Here is a 22,090-nt window from a genome sequence, read left to right on the forward strand (position 1 = left end):
TACTTGAATTACTGAAAACTGTCTGCTTTGATTTAAGACCTTTTTGTGGAAGGGGACAATTTTTAATTACGCAAGTGTTTTAAAAACAAAGTCATATTTTAAGTGAGTACAATAAAATCAAACTAGTGTGCATTTTTCATAATAATATTTTTTTTTCACGCCATGATTGGGCAAGCTGTCATATTTTGTCTCTTGTTTTCTGAATTTATTCATTAGACTTAAAAAAAAAAAAAAAAAGATATTTTTCATTGTTGCAATTTTAGGAGTGTTGCAGCTTTGCTAACTTAAGATTTCAAAAGGATCCTTCTCAAATCAGGGTCGGTAGACAGCAGATTCCCGCTGTGACAATTTACCCCATACATTGTGAATTAGGATTAACGTGTGAAAAGGAACTGCATATTATTTTTTAATTTGCCAAAACATTAAGACATTCACATAAGTCCTTTCAAATGATCAAAATACCTGTATATAGAAATTTATCAAGAAAATGTGTAAATGTGTAGCAAATAAACTACACTTATGGCAAAAAATTAACCAAAAATAAACTGTACTCAAATTAATTGTAATACTTAATACTAATACATGTATATTTAATATACAGAATGAAGTAATGACAATAAAACAGTTGTTCAAAACATTATATGCTTATATGAGAGAATGAGGAGAAAGGTTTTTTTGTTTTCATAGAAATTTACAGTTAATCAATATATTACATGATAAATATACACTGTATATACATCTCGTGGAAATTATGAATTATTGCAAGATTGGTTAAGACACAAAACAAATTCAGTTATTACAAAATGTTGCAAGAAGAAGGGTATTTGGTGGTGTGAACTTTGTTTTCTCGCCCAAAAACAAAGTAATCGTAGTCTTTCCCACTGTAAGCGTAATATACATGAGTGAGAGGAACCAGCTCGATTGCTTGACGCTGTAAGAGAATAAGAAAATATCAATGTAACAGAGAATATTAGCTACAGAGTATGTCATTTGCAAGCATAAATTGCTAACATTTAAACCCATAAAAGGGGAAAAATAAGTTTTAAGCATCATTCTCAATCAAACAGGCCTATGTGCACACTTGTTTTCAAAATTTGAAGTTGATCAAGGCGGTGCTTCCACCTGGTGGTCAAATGCGGAACTGCATTGTCACAATCTTCTCTATTCACATTTGGAAAGTCATTTATTAGTTGATTTTACCCATAATTCTGCTGTGCATTTGGTAGCACACACTGCTGGCTCAGTTTCTGCTCACCTGCTGCAGGATGCGGCTCACAGCAGAATATTTTAGCAGGTGATTCTGGATCGCTCCTTTTGAGGCATCGCAGATTTCCCGGTCAGGAAAGCCCACTATCGGATAAACCTGCAAACAAGCAATGTGCTTCAAAGTATAGGCAATAAACATCTGTGTGCTGTACACACACACACACACACACACACACACATATATATATATATATATATATATATATATATATATATATATATATATATATATATATATATATATAAATATGTGACCATGGACCACAAAATCAGTCATATGGGTCAATTTTTTACAATTGAGATTTATATATCATCTGAAAGCTGAATAAATAAGCTTTCCATTGATGTATGGTTTGTTAGGATTGGACAATATTTTGGCTGAGATACAACTATTTGAATATGTGGAATCTGAGGGTGCAAAAAAATCTAAATATTGAGAAAATCGCCTTTAAAGTTGTCTAAATTACGTTCTTAGCAATTACTAATCTAAAAATCTTCTTTACTTAATATCCTAATGATTTTGGCATAAAAGAAAAATCTATAATTTTGACCCATACAATGTATTTTTGGCTATTGCTACAAATATAGCCCAGCGACTTAAGACTGGTTTTGTGGTCCAGGGTCACACACACACATATATATATATATATAACATATAATATACACACACAGGGGTTAAATTGGAATCTGTTATGTAGGGGGGCTCATGGGGTCTCCGGCTTTTGAGGGGTGCACATGTGTATGCAAAGCCTACAAAATCTATTAACAAACGATTAACAATTATATTGTAACAATGAGCAATTATATAAATTGACAAACTGTAAAATATAACAAGTTGAGAGAGGCCTCTATTATGAAAATGCTGATCAAAATCATTCTAGATGCTGGCAATGTGGAAAGCTACATCTGTCTGCAGGATTTTTAAAATCAAATTTAAGACTTTTTAAGACCTTTTTTTAAGACCTGCAAAAACGAAATTTAAAAATGAAAATGAATACCATATGAGCAGAGTAGGGCAATGTCTATGGTAACATATTAAACTGTAAAATGACTGTAAAAACATGATTTAATTACAGTTGAGATACAGGTTTTCACAAAAACAAACAATCATCACATTAGTCTTTAAACCAATTTTTAAAGAAAAGAGACGGGTCAGAAGTATAAATTATAATATTAATTTAAAACAGGGTTATATGGGCAGATGCGGGAAACAGCAGACAGGCTTATTGAATATCCAGTTTGATTCTCTGCCAGTAGGAGGTGCTTTTGTAACGTGGTTTCCCCAGAAAACTGGCGCTGCGCGCTACTTTATCAGATAAATTTGAAATGCAATCAAAGCTTTTCTGAAGGCACTCGGTTCCTTTCAATGATATGCATTGCATCATTGCTTGAATTAGTAAGAATGAGTAAAGTGTTTAAAACTATAGCCTATAATTTTGAAAATGTACAAGGAATGTCCTCTGATGAGTTACTAAGGTAAGCAAGTGCCGGTGTTGTGTCCATTTTCAACTCCCTGCCAAATTATTACCCCCCTCGTTGAAATCGCTACCTGATTGCCTAATCCTAACCCCACCCCTAATCCCAACCCACACCTAACCTTAAACCTACCAAAATGTAGGGGGGGTGGGGGATTGTTTAATAATCTGGCAGGGGTCAGAATTCGGCACAACACCGGTAGCCCCAGACGGCCCCATCCCAATTTAACCGCTGTTTGTGTGTGTGTGTGTGTGTGCATATATAGTAAAACAAGTTAGGCCTATTTAAAGATCTGGGTTATAATGAATTGATCAGATAGCCTAATTAATGAATGAATGTATACCAGGAGATTTTCATCTACAAAGAACGCTTCTCCAGACACCTTCTCAAACTTCTTCAGTGGGAATTCAGGCACACGGTTGGGTGTAAACACAAACACCTGGTTCTTCCTGCGAAACAGTGTTATGTTATGCACAGACAACCACATAAAAACAAAGATGAATGGGCCAGATTATTGTGTAGACCAAAACAGGAACTAAAACCGGATCTGATAGCATAAGAACTAGTAATGGACTGATGCATCTACCACAGACAGTTTCAGTACAGTATCTTAACTCATACTTTCAATAAGCATAAAAAAACACAATTGTAATGGCACATTTACCATGTAACTTTGAGCTGTATGAAATGCACAAGGTTTCTGTAACCGTTACACGTGAGGCAGCCTTTGTAACCCTTTCCGTGACAAGAAACACACCTGAAAGAAAGAGGTGAGATATTTTTATTTTCACACGAGCATACAAAACACATTGTTGGTCAGTTTAATCCTAAATGACCTTTTTCTCCCTCTTCCGTGGCAGGTTGTACACCGTCGGTTGCGACTGTGACCAGAGCCGTGACAGAACATACAGCGAGTCTGAATTTGTTTTGGAGAAAACAGTCAGTAGGATGAAACATCGGCAGATATTATTAATAGTGCTGTCAAAATTAGCGTGTTAATGCATGTGATTATTTTTTCCAGTTTAACAATGTTAAAAATATTTAACGCAATTAATTCAGGGGCGCAGCTAGGGTTAGCCACCCCACTCACAACTGCTGCTTCTGTCTTTTTTCTAGACAGAAATTGTGTTTATTTAGATGCGCAGAATGTCTTTACGACCACATCAAATGGGAAACATTTCAGGCGTGTGCTCCACTTCACCTCAGCGCCAGACGCAATTCAAATGAGCGCAGAAACGGTACAGATGAAGAGGAGCTTCAGTAGAACATCAATGAACTGCTGTCAGATGAGATGCTGTCAATAATATGTCAGTAAAAGCTAATCTTCCTCTCCTGTTAGCAGTTATACTGTGCTTGGGAACACATGCTCTTCAATTGCATGGATAAATGCACGCTGTATATCATTTCAAGTGCAATTATATGTGAGAACACGATGCGTGTCAAGCAATATTCAAATTGTACATTCATTTGAATATTGCTTGTGAAATTACTGCAATACAAAAGTATATTTAAAAACTTTAATGTTAGGTGATATTTATTGATTCATTTTAGAAAAAAAAGTGCAATTAATTCGTAAAAAAAAAATTAATCGCTTGACAGCACTAATTATTAATAATCAAAATTAACGTACCAGTCCTAGTCCTCGGCAGTGGGAACACCTCACTTTGCCGTTACCATGACAACGGTGGCAAGGCTGCAATGACAATGCACTGATGCAATCTGACAGGCATCAAAACATGAGCAAAATCTGACTTACGGTGATAAATTAAGAGCAGGAGGCACATTAGGTATGATACTCTTTATTTGGAGTTGGTTTTGGTGGTAAGTTATAATATTTATTTGAATATATGTTGTTTAAAGGCATACCTTTATGAATGAAGAGTGTGGGACCCTGACTTTCTGAATGGCGTCTGTGAATTTGGGTGGGTAAGACACCTGGACATGCCATGGTGGAGGACTCACTCCATTCTGAGGCCCATCCACACACTGACCTGAGAAAAAATATATCAGTATGCTATTTTGATACCTTTTTTATAGTATTTGTGCCATCAGGCACCTGTGTGCGGCTCTGATTCCCAGGTACTTGATCTGGACTCTGTGAAAGTTTCCAAGCGGTACTGAAATGATACAGAACATATGGTCATGTAATTATTATAATATGCAATAATACAGAAATCATTCCAGATCACAAATGGATAATAACAAGATTTACACGGTAAACTGTAAAAGGCTTCAGCTCTTTGAAGATCAGATTTTTGGCAGGTTTGCTGCTGTATGTCCATTTTTTACCAACAAACTGGAGTAGAGCGTCTCTCGCTACATCCTCTGAGACGGTGGGCACCCTGTCAGTAAGCAAATAAGTAAATCTTTATGCATTGTGCCATATATATATATACACTGACCAAAATTATAAACGCAACACTTTTGTTTTTGCCCCCATTTTTCATGAGCTGAACTCAAAGATCTAAGACTTTTTCTATGTACACAAAAGGCGTTTTTCTCTCAAATATTGTTCACAAATCTGTCTAAATCTGTGTTAGTGAGCACTTCTCATTTGCAGAGATAATTGGTGTGACATCAAAATTCTGATTAGACAGCATGATTATTGCACAGGTGTGCCTTAGGCAGGCCACAATAAAAGGCCACTCTAAAATGTGCAGTTTTATCACAGCACAATGCCACAGATGTCGCAAGTTTTGAGGGAGCGTACAATTTGCATGATGACTGCAGAGATGTCCACCAGAGCTGTTGCCCGTGAATTGAATGTTCATTTCTCTACCATAAGCCGTCTCCAAAGGCGTTTCAGAGAATTTGGCAGTACATTCAACCGGCCTCACAAGCACAGATCACGTGTAACCACACCAGCCCAGGACCTCCACATCCAGCATCTTCACCTCCAAGATCGTCTGAGACCAGCCACCCGGACAGCTGCTGCAATAATCGGTTTGCATAACCAAATCATTTCTGCACAAACTGTCAGAAACCGTCTCATGGAAGCTCATCTGCATGCTCGTCGTCCTCATCGGGGTCTCGACCTGACTGCTGTTCGTCGTCGTATCCGACTTGAGTGGGCAAATGCTCACATTCGATGGCGTCTGGCACTTTGGAGAGGTGTTCTCTTCACGGATGAATCCCGGTTTTCACTGTACAGGGCAGATGGCAGACAGCGTGTATAGCGTCGTGTGGGTGAGCGGTTTGCTGATGTCAGCGTTGTGGATCGAGTGGCCCATGGTGGAGGTGGGGTTATGGTATGGGTAGGCATATGTTATGGACAACGAACACAGGTGCATTTTATTGATGGCATTTTGAATGCACAGAGATACCGTGACGACATCCAGGACCATCACCTCATGTTGCAGCATGATAATGCACTGCCCCATGTTGCAAGGATCTGTACACAATTCCTGGAAGCTGAAAACATCCCAGTTTTTGCATGGTCAGCATACTCACCGGACATGTCACCCATTGATCATGTTTGGGATGCTCTGGATCGCATCGTGGCCCAGTTCCTGACAATATCCAGCAACTTCGCACAGCCATTGAAGAGGAGTGGACCAACATTCCACAATCAACAACCTGATCAACTCTATGCGAAGGAGATGTGTTGCACTGCGTGAGGCAAATGGTGGTCACACCAGATACTGACTGGTTTTCGGACCCCCCCAATACAGTAAAACTGCACATTTTAGAGTGGCCTTTTATTGTGGCCAGCCTAAGGCACACCTGTGCAATAATCATGCTGTCTAATCAGCATCTTGATATGCTACACCTGTGAGGTGGATGGATTATCTTGGCAAAGGAGAAGTGCTCACTAACACAGATTTAGACAGATTTGTGAACAATATTTGAGAGAAATAGGCCTTTTGTGTAAAGTATTAGATCTTTGAGTTCAGCTCATGAAAAATGGGGGCAAAAACAAAAGTGTTGCGTTTATAATTTTTGTCAGTGTATGTGTGTGTGTGTGTGTTTTTCCTTAGCAAATATTATATGAATATGTTTTTGTATTTGTAACTCACAAAAAAATTATACTGAACAGTAAAAAGCATTATTGTACCTACATGACATTTGGAACTGAGGCATTCTTGTCATCTTCAGGTTTAGGGACAAAGTCTGGCGGAGGAGGACATATTTGATCTGTACAGTCTACAAACAAGAACCCAAGTGAGAAAACAATAACGCAAGCATTTGAGACAAAACTGTGATATTAGGTCATATATGGCATACTATATTTACATGATTTTACAAGATGCCAAATAATGACCAATATAACATATTTTTAACCAATACTGATATTTTAAGCATTGTCTAACCGATATGCAAAGCAATTTAATTATTTCATCATTTTTACACAATAACTAAATGGTTATTATTATACAACAATAAAAAAAAGAAAAAAAGATACTCATTACTAAAAAAATTATATTTAGTTATATTTATTATAATAGTCAGTGTATATAACAGTGCATAATAATAATGTCTAGTAATATAAGTGTCTTAATGATAGTAATTATTATTATTACAGTACCTTAGCTTATTACAATAATAGTGTCTTAGCAATAATAATAATAATAATAATAAGACACATCACGCTACGGTGAGATACACGCACGAAGGTGGCGAAAATAGATTGAAATAATCTTTTAATAAATCCACAATAGGACAAACACAGGACGGACAGGCAGGATGCACACATAGCAATGGCATGGACATAGTAGACCAGACAGCAAACAGAGAACAGAACACAACTAATATAGTGGAGCAAATAAGGATAATTAACCAGACACACCTGAACCAAATGACCATCAAACAGAGACAGAAACTAGGTCACACCGAGCACATGAGGAATTAAAAACAGAACAAAAGTCCAATGGGGTGTGACAGACCGCCCCCCTTCCAAAGGGAGGGACAGAGTAGGACATAGGAGGCGGACACAAGGAGTGGAGAAGGGATGGTGACAGGGGACGGCAAATGGCTGGCAGGAAGGCAGGCAGACCAGACAGGTGGAGGCTCTGGAAGAGGACATACACCTGGGAGGAGGACGACAAACAGAGTACAAGGTGGAACAGACAGAGGGCGGAGCCAGGGAGAGCACATGAGGGAATTGGAGCAGGAGGAGCCAGGCAGAGACAAGCGATCCTCCAGCCACAACGCCAATGGAGACTGGCAGACCCACAGTGCTCCCACAACACAGATGATAGGCTGAGGGTGAACAGAGGGGATGACGGGAAACAGCGGTGGCGGAACTGAGGCAGGGATGACAGAAGCAGGACAAGAGGAGGCAGGAGAGGGAGGGTGGGAAATCCAGACAGGTAGAGGGTTCAGGGACGGTGTGTGCCACCCACATACACCACATTGCGACTCCCAACACTGGGAGAGTGGCAGACAGGGGGACAACCTCAGTGGTCGTTTCAGAACCGGCAGACAGTGCAGAGTAGGTAGAGAGTTCAGACGAAGGTGGAAGAAGAGGGGCCATGTCTGCATATATATCCACTACACAGTCCAGTCAAGTCAAGTCACCTTTATTTATATAGCGCTTTTAACAATACAGATTGTGTCAAAGCAACTTTCTAATATCAAAATAGTATGTCAATAATGTAAAATGTTCTCCTCTGGCCAGACGAACCAGCAGTTCAATTCCAACTGCAGCAAAGTCAGAGGTCTTGTCCCGATGGCCGTCTAGGTGATGAGGTCTTCACTGGGTGCCGGCTCTCGCACCTGGTCTGACGTCACTTGAGGCTCTGGCTCTGAGGCGATCCTAAGCTCTGTCGCTCCATTAGGCGATGGCTCATTGGTCGCTGCTGGCTCAGGCTCTCCGTCATCGGTGGGCTCGGGCTCTTGCTCCGTGCAGCAGGGTGATGGTGGGCTGGGCTCTGGGACTAGCTGTGTTGTGGATCAGGGATAGACGCTCTCCAGGCACCGGATGATTGCCTTCCTCCAGCACAGTCCGGTGGTGTCTGGGAGGTCGACGGGGTGATGGAAATTTGCCCCAATCCAGAACAGGGAGTTCAGTGTAGTGTCCTCGAATGCTGTTAGAACGGCGAGCTGGCTGAACTCCACAGCATATTCCAACGAGTGAAGTTCTTTGCGGGCTAGGGAGGTGAAAAGGGCAGCGATATATTTCAAAAAAGAAAAGAAAATGCGAGGGAAACACATTGCGTTACTTTTCCTTGGTCCTGTCACGCTACGGTGAGATACACACACAAAGAAGGCGAAGATAGATTATGTCTTTTAATAAATCCACAATAGGGCAAACACAGGACGGTCAGGCAGGATGCACACATAGCAATGGGCGTAATAGACCAGACAACAAACAGAGAACAAAACACAACTAATATAGTGGAGCAAATGAGGATTATTAACAAGACACACCAGAACCAAATCACACAATCAAACGGAGATAGAAACTAGGTCACACCGAGCACATGAGGAATGAAAACAGAAGAAAAGTCCAATGGGGTGTGACGACATAGTTATATAATAATGATATTATTATTATTGCCTTAATAATAATTATTATAATAATAAAATATTATTATTATTATGTCTTAGTGCATATAATAGTGTATTATAATAAAACTATCAAAAAAATTATATTAACAATAATTAATTTTTATTAGTAGTAGTACTAGTAGTATTATAATAATAGTGTCTTAGTAATAATAATAAGAATAATACCATTATACAAATCATGATCAAACTGATTTTTGTCTTTGTTTCGGGTTGGTAATTGTTTTCATTCTATCTTTGTATACGAGTGGTTCACATGAAAGCTTTTCACCTCCGCCCGTGTGTTCCTCATAGCCTGTTACACAGTCCAGCCAGCCTGGAGGCGGAGCAGATGGACCCTCCTCGGGAAGGTTGGGGTCAAAAGTGTCTGTAGCAAGAGAGAGAGAGATTATGACATTTCTGATTTATTCAAGCGCAACATGTTCCTGTTTCAACATCCTTTGTTGGTCCTGAAACAACATTCCTATCAAACAGTTGCTGCCTTAAACCAGAGACTGATTTTTTTTTCCAAGTCGTCCCATGATCATCCTCCTTGTTGATCCTGGAACATCATCAGGGATCCTGGAATATTTATCAACCTGTTAGATTTTAGCGCCTTAAACACACAAAAAAACTCCTACTAAATGTCTACTAAAAATGACTATGACACTCAGTTGACATTCACAATACTGTTTTTTTTTCTTTCCCACTTTTTTCACCTCTGTAGTGAATGGGTGCCGTCAGAATGAGAGTCCAAACAGCTGATAAAAACATCACAATAATCCACAAGTAATCCACACCACTCCAGTCCATCATTTAATGTCTTTTGAAGTGAAAAACTGCATGTCTATAAGAAATAAACTTTGCTTCCATTTTCTATCCATAATATTGCTTTCTCCAGTGAAAAAGTAATCTCGTCTGAATCAGGAGATCAAGCAAAAACAGTTTCCAAGCAAAAACAGATCTACGCAAATATATGTGAGGATTTAGATGTGAGAAAACAACAGCAGATGGACTTCTTCACTGGAGGAAGTGTTATTATAGTGACAATTTAAAGTTAAAATATCTAAACAATGGATTTGTTTCTTACAAACACAAAGTTTTTAATTCCATAAGATATGAATTGGTCTACTGGAGTGGTGTGGATTACTAGTGGATTTTTGTGATGTTTTTTATCAGCTGTTTGGACTCTGACGGCACCCATTCACTGCAGAGGGTGAGCAATTGATATAAACCTACATTTCTCCACATCTGTTCCAATGAAGAAACAAATTCACCTGACGGTGGGTAAATTTTCAGCAAATTTTCATTTTGGGGTGAACTACTCCTTTAATTAAGACAAGTTGCATTGCTAAGCAACAGAATACAAACACATTTCTTAGCAATCAAGAGTTGGCAGCTGTTCATTAAGCCATTATGGCTATTTCCCTCAGCAGTGCTTGTCTGAATGCATCAGTGAGTTATATATACTTCACACAAACATCTTATTACATTCGTGAACAATGCCGCTAACAAGTGGATATAAATATCAGCTGGACTGGGTTTCCTTCAACAGAGATCGTGCTTCAGATTTAGCGTGAAGAATGGGCAAAATCAGGCCTGTATGCCACAGAAACAATGCCCTCAAAATATAAAGCAGTGGTGAATGATGGGAGGAGCAGGTCGTCTCAGATACAATTCAAATGCTAATTTAACAATACACATTCATCAAAATTTTATAGCTATGAAAAAAAATAAGATTGTCCTTTGTGGTGAATGACCATGATTGCCTACATTTAACTTTTTACTTCTGGTGATTGTATTTAAGCTTCGAAATTCATTAAAGGTGTGTTCATTTGTGAAGATTAGCATGTAAGAATAATAAACTTCTGTTGGTCACAGCGGTTATTTTCTGGAATAATCCAAAAGCCAATGGAAAAATCGTATTGGGTTTTTGTTGAGGTGACACAAACTTCAGGTCAGCCTACAAATATACGTCATTACTGCAGCGCTCAATGGCTCTTTCCCAATTGACACGTACACTTGATGTGCACTTGCAGACTTGCGAAAGGGAAAACACCCTGAGAACTAGTCTTTCTAACATAGTCTGGTGTCTAATAATAGCGTTGCACAAATAAAATGCACCGATAACCGAAATAAAACAATTGCTTCGGTCTAGATAAATTCAACTGGCCGTTGTGCCTTTAAGAAGCTGGTGCGTGATTAATTGTGCTCCTACTGACAGACATGCGCTGCTGCTTTGTAAAGCAGAGATCTATTTAGCAAACAGGATGCGTTCAAATTTAAGATAACATTTAGAGTTAACAGTTTCAGATAGTACATTTTTGAATGCATTTCCGCTCTTGCGATACATGAAATTGTTATAAGTGAAGTTCAAAAAAGTAGATAACAGACAGTATTATGCACAAGTTATACAATAAACACGTCTTACCTAATATTTAGGCTTTAAATATAGGACAAAGTTTGATCCAAAATATTGTTCCAAACTTGTATGAGCTTCACAAAAGAAGATATTTTGAAAAATATTGGAATCAAAATGATTGATAGCTATTGGCTTCAATAGTATTATTTATTTTTTTATGGCTACCGTCAACTGTTTGGTTGCCGACATTATTCAAAGCATCTTCTTTTGTGTTCAACAGATGATAGAAACTCATACAGGTTTGAAACAAGTGGAGGGTAAGTATGGGTGAACTGTCCCTTTAACTGTATTGAATGCAGACCTTAAGTGTACTTCAAAAAAAAAAACACTTGCAGTTTGGATAAAAGGGCACTTAAAGAGAAACATCAAAGTTGTTCTCTAAGAAGTACGTTTTAAATCATTCTTTTAATATTCATTTGTCGTATTTTAAAGAAGTAGGCTACACTTATTTTGATATGTTGATATACTAAAGCACATGTGTACTTGATTATATTTTAACTGTAGTGTGTTTTTAATATTACATTTAAAGTCTAAATTGCAACTTCATTATAAATGTGTAATTACAAATATATTTAAATACATGCCATTCAAGTTTCAATGGAAATTATAATGAAGTAGATTTTAATGATAGATGCTTTCAGCAAGTATAATTATTAAATTTCATATAAAATGTACTTAATTTGGTCAAAAACCAACCTCAGGTTGTACTTATTGCATTTAACATAAATTGAAACTATAATACACATTCAATTTATTGTAAATAGCGTGCAATTTCATGTACGTTCATTACTCCCTAAAAAGTAACTAATTGTGTTACTTGGTTACTTTTAAACTAAAGTAATGTTTTGTGTTACTTTCATATCTGGGCTCTGCTTTCTTGCTGTCAGTTAATAAATGGCAAAACAAAGTAACTTGCGTTACTTATTTGAAAAAGTAACTCGTATAATTTCTTGTATATTGAAAAGTAATGCATTACTTTACTAGTTACTTTAAAAAAGTAATCTGATTACATAACTTGTGTTACTTATAATCAGTGTTGGGCAGTAACTAGTTACTAGTAACTTAGTTACTGTAATAATATTACTTTTTGCAGTAACTAGTAGTGTTGCCAGAAAGTAATAAGTAACAATACAAATTTTGAAAGGAGTAACTAATGAGTAATATATTACATTCTTTGAGTAACTAGCCCAACACTGCTTATAATGCATTAGCCCCAACACTGATAAATATTAAAAAATATGCTAGTGTACGTTTTTCACAAGGGTATGAGTCAGTCTTCAAAATGTGAAATGACTATGATGAGATTAATTAATAACATTTTTCCCATTTGATTGCATATAGTTCCCTCTTAAATTAAGCTTAGTTCTCAAAACACCGTAGTTTTTTAAACCCTTTTAGTTAATTATTTCCAAGTAGAAAATGATATTTTGTTGAATCACATTAAAGATCTCTTTCTTGTCATTTAAAACTGGAAATAGATTTTTGTTGATTCTTTTTTAAATAATGTTAAATACTAATTAGGATTCTGCACTATTTGTTCACTATAGTCACAAAAAAAGCAAAGTGGCATTCATCATGTGAACTCATTTTGTGCAAAAGGTCAGCTTTCCTTCCTTCCATTGAAGTCAATGAGAGGCTACTAGATAACTTGGATCATCACTAAAGCACAGAAACTCTCAAATTGTTACTCAGTTAAACTTGCACTCGTGTAATGATGGTCGAATTAAATTACATGGCAATTAGCAAGATTGCTTATATTTAATATCAGGCCACAACACTGTTTTTGTTTTTTTGGGAATCAAAACAGACGTCCACGTGGTTGAAGACGCAACTGACAGCCGTCCAAGATCCTCAACAAAACTGTTATTTATTCAGCGATTTGCAAAGTGAATTTGATGAAAACGAGTTTAGCACTTTGATCAAACAGAATGAACGTTTTTGTTGCAAAATTGCTTGATTTGACGTGCAAAAGGGATTATCTTGGCAGTAGAAGAAGAAACGAAGCATTTAAACTAGTCTCTAAAAACGTGTTATTTTAAAATGTTAATATAATCACTTGAAACGTCTTTTAGTGTTATGATGTAAACAATGAACGTATTAAGTCATTCACCCACCTGTCTCTTCGTCTTTGTCATCCATAACTGGTGAGGTCTGTTTCACAAAGATCCTGGTTCCAGCAGCGCTTCCCATTGATGTGTACTGAGAGCTTTTCCTCAGTTTTGGACTCAAAAAACTGGACAGTAATGAAGAAACGCCCACAGCAGCCTGGTTTATTGAAGCGAGCCTGATACAACTCACAAATGACAGAATCCTTAAAGGTACAGTGCACTCTAAAATAACACAGCTACTCGCAAACCCGCTATAACTCCAGTGGGACACAAAATGCAATGAGCGACCGCGTCAGAAAGAAAGAAAGAAAGAAAGAAGAAAAACATCAAATGAAAGTGCATGGAGACTCGTGATGCCATAACATCATGACTAACATCTCAATTTGCAAAACACAAATTGAGATGTTAGTCATGATGTTATGGCATCACGAGTCTCCATGCACTTTCATTAGAAAAGAAACTCGTTCAGTTTTGGAACGATATGAGAGTGTGTAGAGTTTTCTAGCTACTTTAGCCACAGTGTAACAATGCATATACAAATTAACAAAAAACTAAGCGAAAAAATGTGTGTAATGTATTAAAAAATTTTTTTGTAACTTGATAGACTGTCATAATTGTAACAACTATCATAATAAGTGTTCTTTATGAGCATACATGGTGAAATTTGTAAAAAAAAAAAAATTATAATAATAATAATAAAAAAGGAAAGAAAGACAGAAAAAAAGAAAAGAAACAATATACTGTAACACAATATTTTACCCAAAATCAATGGACAAAAAATAATATTTTTTTGCTTCCACATTTTATCTAACAATTTTTACTTTCGTTCTCGTAATCGTGAGTTTATAGCTCACAATTTTGACATTTCTTATCAGAATTACAATTTCTCGCAATTGCAAGTTTACATGGGACTTTTTTTCAGAATTGCAAGAAAAAAAGACAAAACTGAGACTATATATATAAAAAAAAAAATTCCAAAAAGTAACTTGCCTATATTTTATCCCGTGGTGGAAACAAGCTTCTGCACTAAAAAAAAAAAAAAAACATTCTGAAAGTTTACAGTTTGTTTGTTTCTTCCCTTTGATTTTGGGGTGAAGTACAGATGCTCTATATGTTCTGTCTAGTACATTCTATGTTCCATCTTTATCTAATTGTCTTCCAGTTTCTTTGTAATAATTTGAAAGGTGTTTAAGCATTAATATGAAGACAGTATAACTCAGGTGTAACGGACAGTAATGGTGTCACAGGCATTACACAGCATGTTTAAAGAATGGAGCAACAGCAGCATTTGACAGGATAATCTTTGGTGTAGACTTTGTGTTCGGTTCCATATACAAAATAAATATGGGTCTTCTCATTCCAGACATAATGCACTCGCGTGATGGGAATGAGCTCAATGGTCTGCCTCTGGAAAAAAAAAACAGAGTTAAAACATGCTTTATCTCCATATGATATAAAATATTCCACATCAGTTACTCTTTACATATAGCATTTCTTACTGTTTTACTATTAATACTTTTATAGAAATAATAACTACTTCAAAGTTTCTCAAGAATTTGTTGTGAATTTCATGTGACAAGACTTTTTTGTTGTTTTGTTATTCAGTTTTGTTTAGTTTGTTTAATATAGTTGTTTAGAAATAAGCAGTGAGAGGTTTTTTCTGTTTCTTGTCATCATTTGTGTCTTGTTTGTATGAATATATGGGAATATTCAGACTGCTTTCTGTCAAGCACAAGCTCTAGTCTGGTTTCTTTTAGGATTCCATGGGACTGAGCCAACAGGAAGCAGTACTTTAATTAATTCCCAGAAGAGTGGGAGGCTGAGATGTGCCCTTAAAGAGACAAGCGCAGGTTTTTGGTGTTTCATTAGAAGTGTTTGATTTGTTTTAACCTGTTGCAGAATATGGCAAGTGGTGGCAAACTGAGCCTGATGTTTCCTCACGGCACTTTCAGACTCAGCGTTCACAGAGCTGTCCGGAAAACTCACAACTGGATAAACCTGCAGTGATGAGGCAAAGCTTCAGTGTCACAGCCAAACAAACAAGGTTATGTTGTAAAATAACTGTTGGTCAGAAATAATCGGCCTACAAAAAAATTTTTATTTCACCAAATATTGGATTCAATCTTGCAACGTTTACTTTCAATTAAAAGGCTTTGTTTCTTTTTGGTGATGAATGATTGGAAGTCTGATTTATCTTAACTTATTCACCACATTTTTGAGTGACTTATACAAATAATGCTTTTTTTCACTCAAAAAGGTGCATGAGCTCAGATCAATAAGTCCTTTGATCAACCAGTTCCAAATATGCAAATGTACAAAAACACAATACAATACCTCTGTTGACAAAAAGATTTACAATTTAATTTTTTAAATTAGGTAAAGGATAAGGCAAAAGGGTTAAATGTATTTTGCATACCATGTATTTTTTAAAAAATATAATATGTTGTTATGTTTATATTACATACTTATTTGAATTTTTCATGATAATTTACTACTATTAGGAAGTCGTGGCCTAATGGTTAGAGAGTTGGACTCGTAATCCAAAGGTTGTGGGTTCGAGTCTCGGGCCGGCAGGAATTGTAGGTGGGGGGAGTGAATGTCCAGCGCTTTCTCCACCCTCAATACCACGACTGAGGTGCCCTTGAGCAAGGCACCGAACCCCCAACTGCTCCCCGGGCGCCGCGGCATAAATGGCTGCCCACTGCTCCGGGTGTGTGTTCACTGCTGTGTGTGTGTGTGTTCACTGCTGTGTGTGTGTGTGTGTGCACGTTGGATGGGTTAAATGCAGAGCACGAATTCTGAGTATGGGTCACCATACTTGGCAGTATGTCACTTCACTTAATAATTTACAACCTTTTTAACCTTAGAATTAAACAGGCCATTTTTTGCTGCTGCACCTCTACAAAAATGACCCTTTTGCGTATGAAATGATCAACAGTTTTGAACTCTTATGCATTCTCAAACATTTGCCTGCATATTTAACAAATATGGAAATGGACTGAAATAATCAGAGATTTTGTTAAAAAATGACTTCGCTGACAATCACTGACATCTTGTGGATAGAAATGCAGAGCAGTAGGTGCTACATGGCTGGTCAAGTTTCTGTTTCAACCATTTTTAGCTTCAATAAATGGCCTTTTTAGACTGCTTTTGACTTCTGAAGTTGCAATATGTTTTCATAGTTCTCAAACAACAGAAAATGCATCATGTTATCACTCCTTTAAATAACAAAGCAATTGCTTTTGCTCACCATTGGAGCCATATCAGTAAGAAGTTTCTCTCCATTAATTTGATCAAGAAGCTTAACTGGGAATCCCGAGCCCTTGTCAATCACAGCCACATGCACGTTGTTCTTCCTAAGAAGAGGGGAAAATAAACGAACGTATATTAGTGCTGTCAAAAGATTAATCGCGATTAATTGCATTCCAAAATAAACGTTTTTGTTTACATAATATATGTATATATAAATACACACACATACAGTATATTTAAAAAATATTTACATGTATATACATTTATATTGTTCTATTATATATATAAATACATTTAATATATAAACAACATTTTTCTTAAATATAAACATGCATGATAATAAATATACACAGCACATGCATATATTATGTAAACAAAAACTTTTATTTTGGATGCGATTAATCGTTTGACAGCACTACTAAAAACGTTCATTAGCTTGTTTGTACACAGTGAACTTGTGAAAGTGTGTTGTGAAAATATTAGTTGTCTCACCATGTAATTTTAAGTTTGATGAAGCAGAGGAGCTTTCCTTGCCCTTTGCATGTTTTGCACGTGATTGAACCGACTCCTCCACAGGAATGACACCTAGAATACAGATAATTAAATGAGTACAATATTCTTACATGTTTTGACCCATAAACCCTGCAAATCCCACTACAATGACCCTGGGGTGTTCTGGGTGGTTGCTATGTAGTTGGCAAGGTGCTCTAAGTGGTTATTAGCATGTTGTTAATGTGGTTACTAGGGTTCTGATGGCTATTTTACACTAGTTGTTGGATTTACTTATGGATTTGCATACTTATGGAACAGCATTGCCACCTTGAAGTAAAAATTATAATAATTCTGAGGAGGAAAAAAACAGTAAATTAAGAAAAAGTCAGTAAAGTGAGATTTGTGTATTGAATATATTGTGTGTTTTAGCACTAGAACTCTATATTGGCCAATTAGCATCAGAACTGAAGCTGTGTATTTTTGATACTAGCCTAAATGTACGCATACATTTTTGAGAAATTTCATGTAATGTTGCATTTTATTGAAAAGTAAATAAAAACAAAACAAAAACAAGCAAAAGAGCCAAACAAAGTGTACATAGATAACTAAAGCAAATGAAATCAATTAAATTTTATTTAATTAAGCTGTACTGGTTTTTCTATATTTAAGAACTCTTTAATATGTAAAAAAATATACATTAATTAATTAATTAATTGATTGATTAAAAAGGCTGACTTCATACCTAATCATGCCAGAGCCCTGACACATAATACAGCGTTGATTGGAGGCAGTTCGACCCATGCCACTGCAGGATCCACATCGAGTCTGTAACAACAGAAGCATTATAATGAAACAGACAGACAGAAAATATAGAAGGAACGATTAAAAATGACATCTGATCGTCATATGGTACTTACCCTGCCTGAATTTACACATCTACTGCAAGCAGATCTACCAAGATTCAGGCATGAATGACAACCCTGTATTTTGAATTCAACAACAACAAAATTAATCAAGATGAATTTTCAATGAACTTGATGAATGGAAGACTGAAGAAAGTTTTACTTTGACAGAGGATGTGTGAGGAACGCGGATGGCTTTCTCGAAGTCTTGGAAGAGGGAGGGAATGGGCACTGGGATGCTCCACGGAGCAGGAGCCACTCCGAAACCATCCACCACCTGACCTGATAAATGAAGGGACATACATATTTAAACATACAATTTCATTTCATTTTAGAATTATAGCTAAGCATATGGTTTCGAATGACTTTACTCACCATTGTATGGTTCACTGTCCCATTCTGTTGTTCTGGACTCAGTAAAAGTCTCCAACCGGTACTATTGGTAAAAACAGGTATCCAAGATAAATGTAAGCATGCCTGCTATAACTAGCTGGATGTGATGTATGTGAATGTCGCTGCTCACCCGATATGTGTTGAGGGACTGCAGATCTGTGAACACCATATGTTTGGCTGGTTTAGAGCTGTAACAGCATTTGCTGCTGGCATATTTTATGAAGGCCTCCTGAGCAAGTTCTTCAGTGATCGCAGGAATGCTGAGGACATGAAACTTAAGCTGGGTTTGCAACTTTTGACCAGTCATTTACAACGCTACATTTTCAAAATACTCATGAACGAAACTGCATGCATGCAAGAATGCATGAATGAATGAACCGTTGTAGCAAATGAAATTCAGAGCATTTAAAGAACATTATCATTACTTGAAAAATAAACTAAGTTAACGAAAATAAAATAAAACATTTCAAACGTATTTTATTTCAACGAGTTGCCAAAGAAACATTTATCATTTTCGTTTAGATGAAGTACTAAATTTGAAAAACTGAGACGAAAACCTAAAAAAACTATAGCCATATTTAAAAAATAAAAACTATTAAAATGACATAAAATATAACAAAATTAATAAAGCATAAACAGAAAATATAAAAATAAAATAATATATCAATGATACTAAAATAACACTGATGTGTATGCTGCACAAAATAAATGATAACACAAAAAATAAAGATTTGTATACATTTACATCTAATAATTTAGTACATTTCTGTAACCTACTTATTTTTATGTATTTATTTCTTCTTTTGTAATTTAAAAAAAAAAATTCTTATTATTTTTTTTATTATTTCCATTTCTCATTCCATGTTAATGAGAGGGTTTGGTTAGTTTCTCTGCTGGCTGATCGCTTAAAGTTTCTCTCTTTTTTTTCAGTCTGGTTAAGCTCCATTTAGATATGCTTGCACTATCAACTGAGTCTATGTTACAGTGTTCATTACAGTGTACCGGGGGGGGGGGGGGGGGGTTAATAACCTATAACCTGATTATAGGTTATAGGTTATTCATCAGGGGAAAAAAATAAAATAAAAATCTATTTCCCACTTAATGAAGTATTTCAGTCCTAGTGTACCAGGGAAAAAAAGCAAGGAGCATGCACTAGGTTTATAACTAATGCTATGTATTTTACCACTGAAATGGTTTAAACTGATATCTTGAAGTGTTTTACTGCTTAAGTGTTGTAGTTCTTACTCAAAGTGTCTCTCTGGAGCTCTGGATGGGGCTTGTGGTTGCGCCGGTCCAAAATCTGACGGTGGAATAACTGTGGATGCAATAACAAAAAATCACTGTCACATTCATTACCAACATTTTACTCTTAGTTTCAGCTGAAGCTACTGAAGCTCTTCTCACCATTAGGTCCCAAACTCTCATATCCAGGAACGACAGGCATCAAATCTGCAGGAGGAGCCGTCGCCCCATCATTTGGAACTGTGTTTGGATCTGAATAACATACATCATGCATTTATTTCAACATACTGTCTTCTCTTTTTTCAGCAGTTATTCATGCTATGAGGATAGAAAGGGACAGGAAATGTGCTTCTCTAAAATTGCTTAAGCTTCAATGAGATGAACTATTTTAAAATTTTCTGTCTGTCTGAATATGCAAATTATATAGACTTTAAAGTGAAGTGCTGAAGATTAAGTGATATTTGAGCAGGCTACATCTCTTGGAAATAATTTGATGATACCTGCATAAGATCCAGTAGGACACGATGGACCAGGGTGAGCTTCATCCTGGTCACTATTACGAAAACAAAACAATTGATATTATTATTACACCACACTGCATGAATAAAGGTCGACACCTCAGCCTCTGCCGTGACAAAGAAAGAATGCCTTATTGTCCTTAACAAGTCCTTATTTAGCGACGACTGAAGGCTTAGTTCTTCATCTTTTATCGCGATTTCCAAGGTTCAGAAGATATTACACGCTGCTGCGTTTTAGGTAGTTTTATAGAAATTACTGGCGGTTCTCAATTAAAAAGCAGCATTTCTGTTGTTTCTAAGGGGCTTCGCTTCATAATTGTATTTATTTTGCCAAACCTACCTCAGCAAATGCGTCCTGTCCATCCTTGCTATCGAGTTGTGAACTTTCGTTTTGCGAGAAGTGAGAGTCACGGAAGAAAAAAAAAAAAAAAAAAAAAACCCGAGTGTAACCTGAGAAGATTTCACGAAACCAATTCAAAGTTCACATCAGTAAATAAGCTGTACATTACTTTTCTTCGTTTAATAATTTACTAAAACCTTTCATTTGCATGATGTTTTGCATATAGCCAGTGTTTTACAGATGGGTTATTTAAATGAGGAAGTCATTGTGCAATGATGGACATTTAAAACAGCAGTCCTCTTGAATTTTTTCATCTAGTGAGTTTGAACAAGATGTAGTTTGCCCTTCTACTGCAGTTTTTGTAGGTTATTCAGTGTTCAAACTCTTGAAATGAAAACTCAAGTTTGAGTGCATTGCATGGGCTACATAAAGGCCCATTCATGCCAAGAATGATACATATGATAAGAATAACTATTACATTTTAATGATCGTTCTAAGGCCTGCTCACCCCAAGTGTTTTCAAGCTGATATACCATAAACATTTTTAAAATAAACATTGTCAGCCAATCAGAATCGACCAGTTTGAGCATTTTGTGCCAGAAGACAAAACTGCACTGCATGCTTGGACTAATAATGGACATATCATTAGTGTGCATCGGTGTGGACTCTATAGGCCTGTAGTTAGTTAGGAGCTCTACAGCAGAGGTCTTCAACCCTGCTCCTGGGGACCCACTCTCGAGGAGCCTGATTGGCCGCTTCAGGTGAGTTTGATTAGGGTTGTAGCTGGGTCCCCAGGAACAGGGTTGAAGACCTCTGCTCTAAAGTACTGAGCTGATCATTCCCACCAACCGCATTCAAACCTCAGGACATTTTTATGCACTAATCTAGGTTAACAAGAGGCTTTTTTGTGTAGCACTAACAAGGTATCGCAAAAAATACATGAATTACAAAAACAATGCAAATGCTTTAATATAGTAGGCTTAGGCTACAGATGACTAGGAATGAAAAGCATCGATTAATATGTATGTGTGTGTATATATATATATATATATATATATATATATATATATATATATATATATATATATATATATATATATATATATATATAAACAGAGGCAGAACGTATTATTTGTCTTATCTTTAAAAAAAAAATACATATTTGAAAAATATTTCCTGCTAAGTACACATTT

General features: G+C 36.5%; 2 protein-coding genes across 6 annotated transcripts; both read right to left on the reverse strand.

Moving 5' to 3' along the window:
• Positions 1-389: 389 nt before the first annotated feature.
• Positions 390-14,032, reverse strand: LOC306875342 (protein SSUH2 homolog). Its single transcript, XM_079425844.1, has 12 exons — positions 13,765-14,032; positions 9,521-9,616; positions 6,801-6,885; positions 4,955-5,084; positions 4,799-4,859; positions 4,609-4,733; positions 4,373-4,435; positions 3,579-3,658; positions 3,407-3,499; positions 3,086-3,191; positions 1,256-1,363; positions 390-931 (listed from the first exon to the last, which is right to left on the reverse strand). The coding sequence occupies exons 1-12, from the start codon at positions 13,838-13,840 to the stop codon at positions 797-799; spliced, it is 1,158 nt and encodes a 385-aa protein (XP_079281970.1). The 5' UTR covers positions 13,841-14,032; the 3' UTR covers positions 390-796.
• On the reverse strand, positions 13,895-20,960 carry LOC306875341 (protein SSUH2 homolog). 5 transcript variants are annotated; one of them, XR_013784728.1, is made up of 14 exons: positions 20,898-20,953; positions 20,540-20,592; positions 20,202-20,291; positions 20,043-20,112; positions 18,928-19,057; positions 18,780-18,840; positions 18,568-18,686; positions 18,420-18,482; positions 18,245-18,327; positions 17,503-17,595; positions 17,009-17,114; positions 15,649-15,756; positions 14,220-15,165; positions 13,895-14,105 (listed from the first exon to the last, which is right to left on the reverse strand). XR_013784728.1 is itself a non-coding variant. In XM_079425843.1 (13 exons), the coding sequence occupies exons 1-13, from the start codon at positions 20,918-20,920 to the stop codon at positions 15,022-15,024; spliced, it is 1,143 nt and encodes a 380-aa protein (XP_079281969.1). In that variant the 5' UTR covers positions 20,921-20,960; the 3' UTR covers positions 13,895-15,021. The 5 variants fall into 5 exon arrangements, 2 of the variants coding, with proteins under 2 accessions (XP_079281969.1, XP_079281968.1); XR_013784729.1 differs by having other exon boundaries at positions 14,413-15,165; positions 20,898-20,946; XR_013784730.1 differs by having other exon boundaries at positions 14,296-15,165; positions 20,898-20,946.
• Between the last annotated feature and the right edge of the window lie 1,130 nt (positions 20,961-22,090).

The sequence above is a fragment of the Barbus barbus genome (genome assembly GCF_936440315.1).
Source record: "Barbus barbus genome assembly, chromosome: 9".
Taxonomy (NCBI): Eukaryota; Metazoa; Chordata; class Actinopteri; order Cypriniformes; family Cyprinidae; genus Barbus; species Barbus barbus.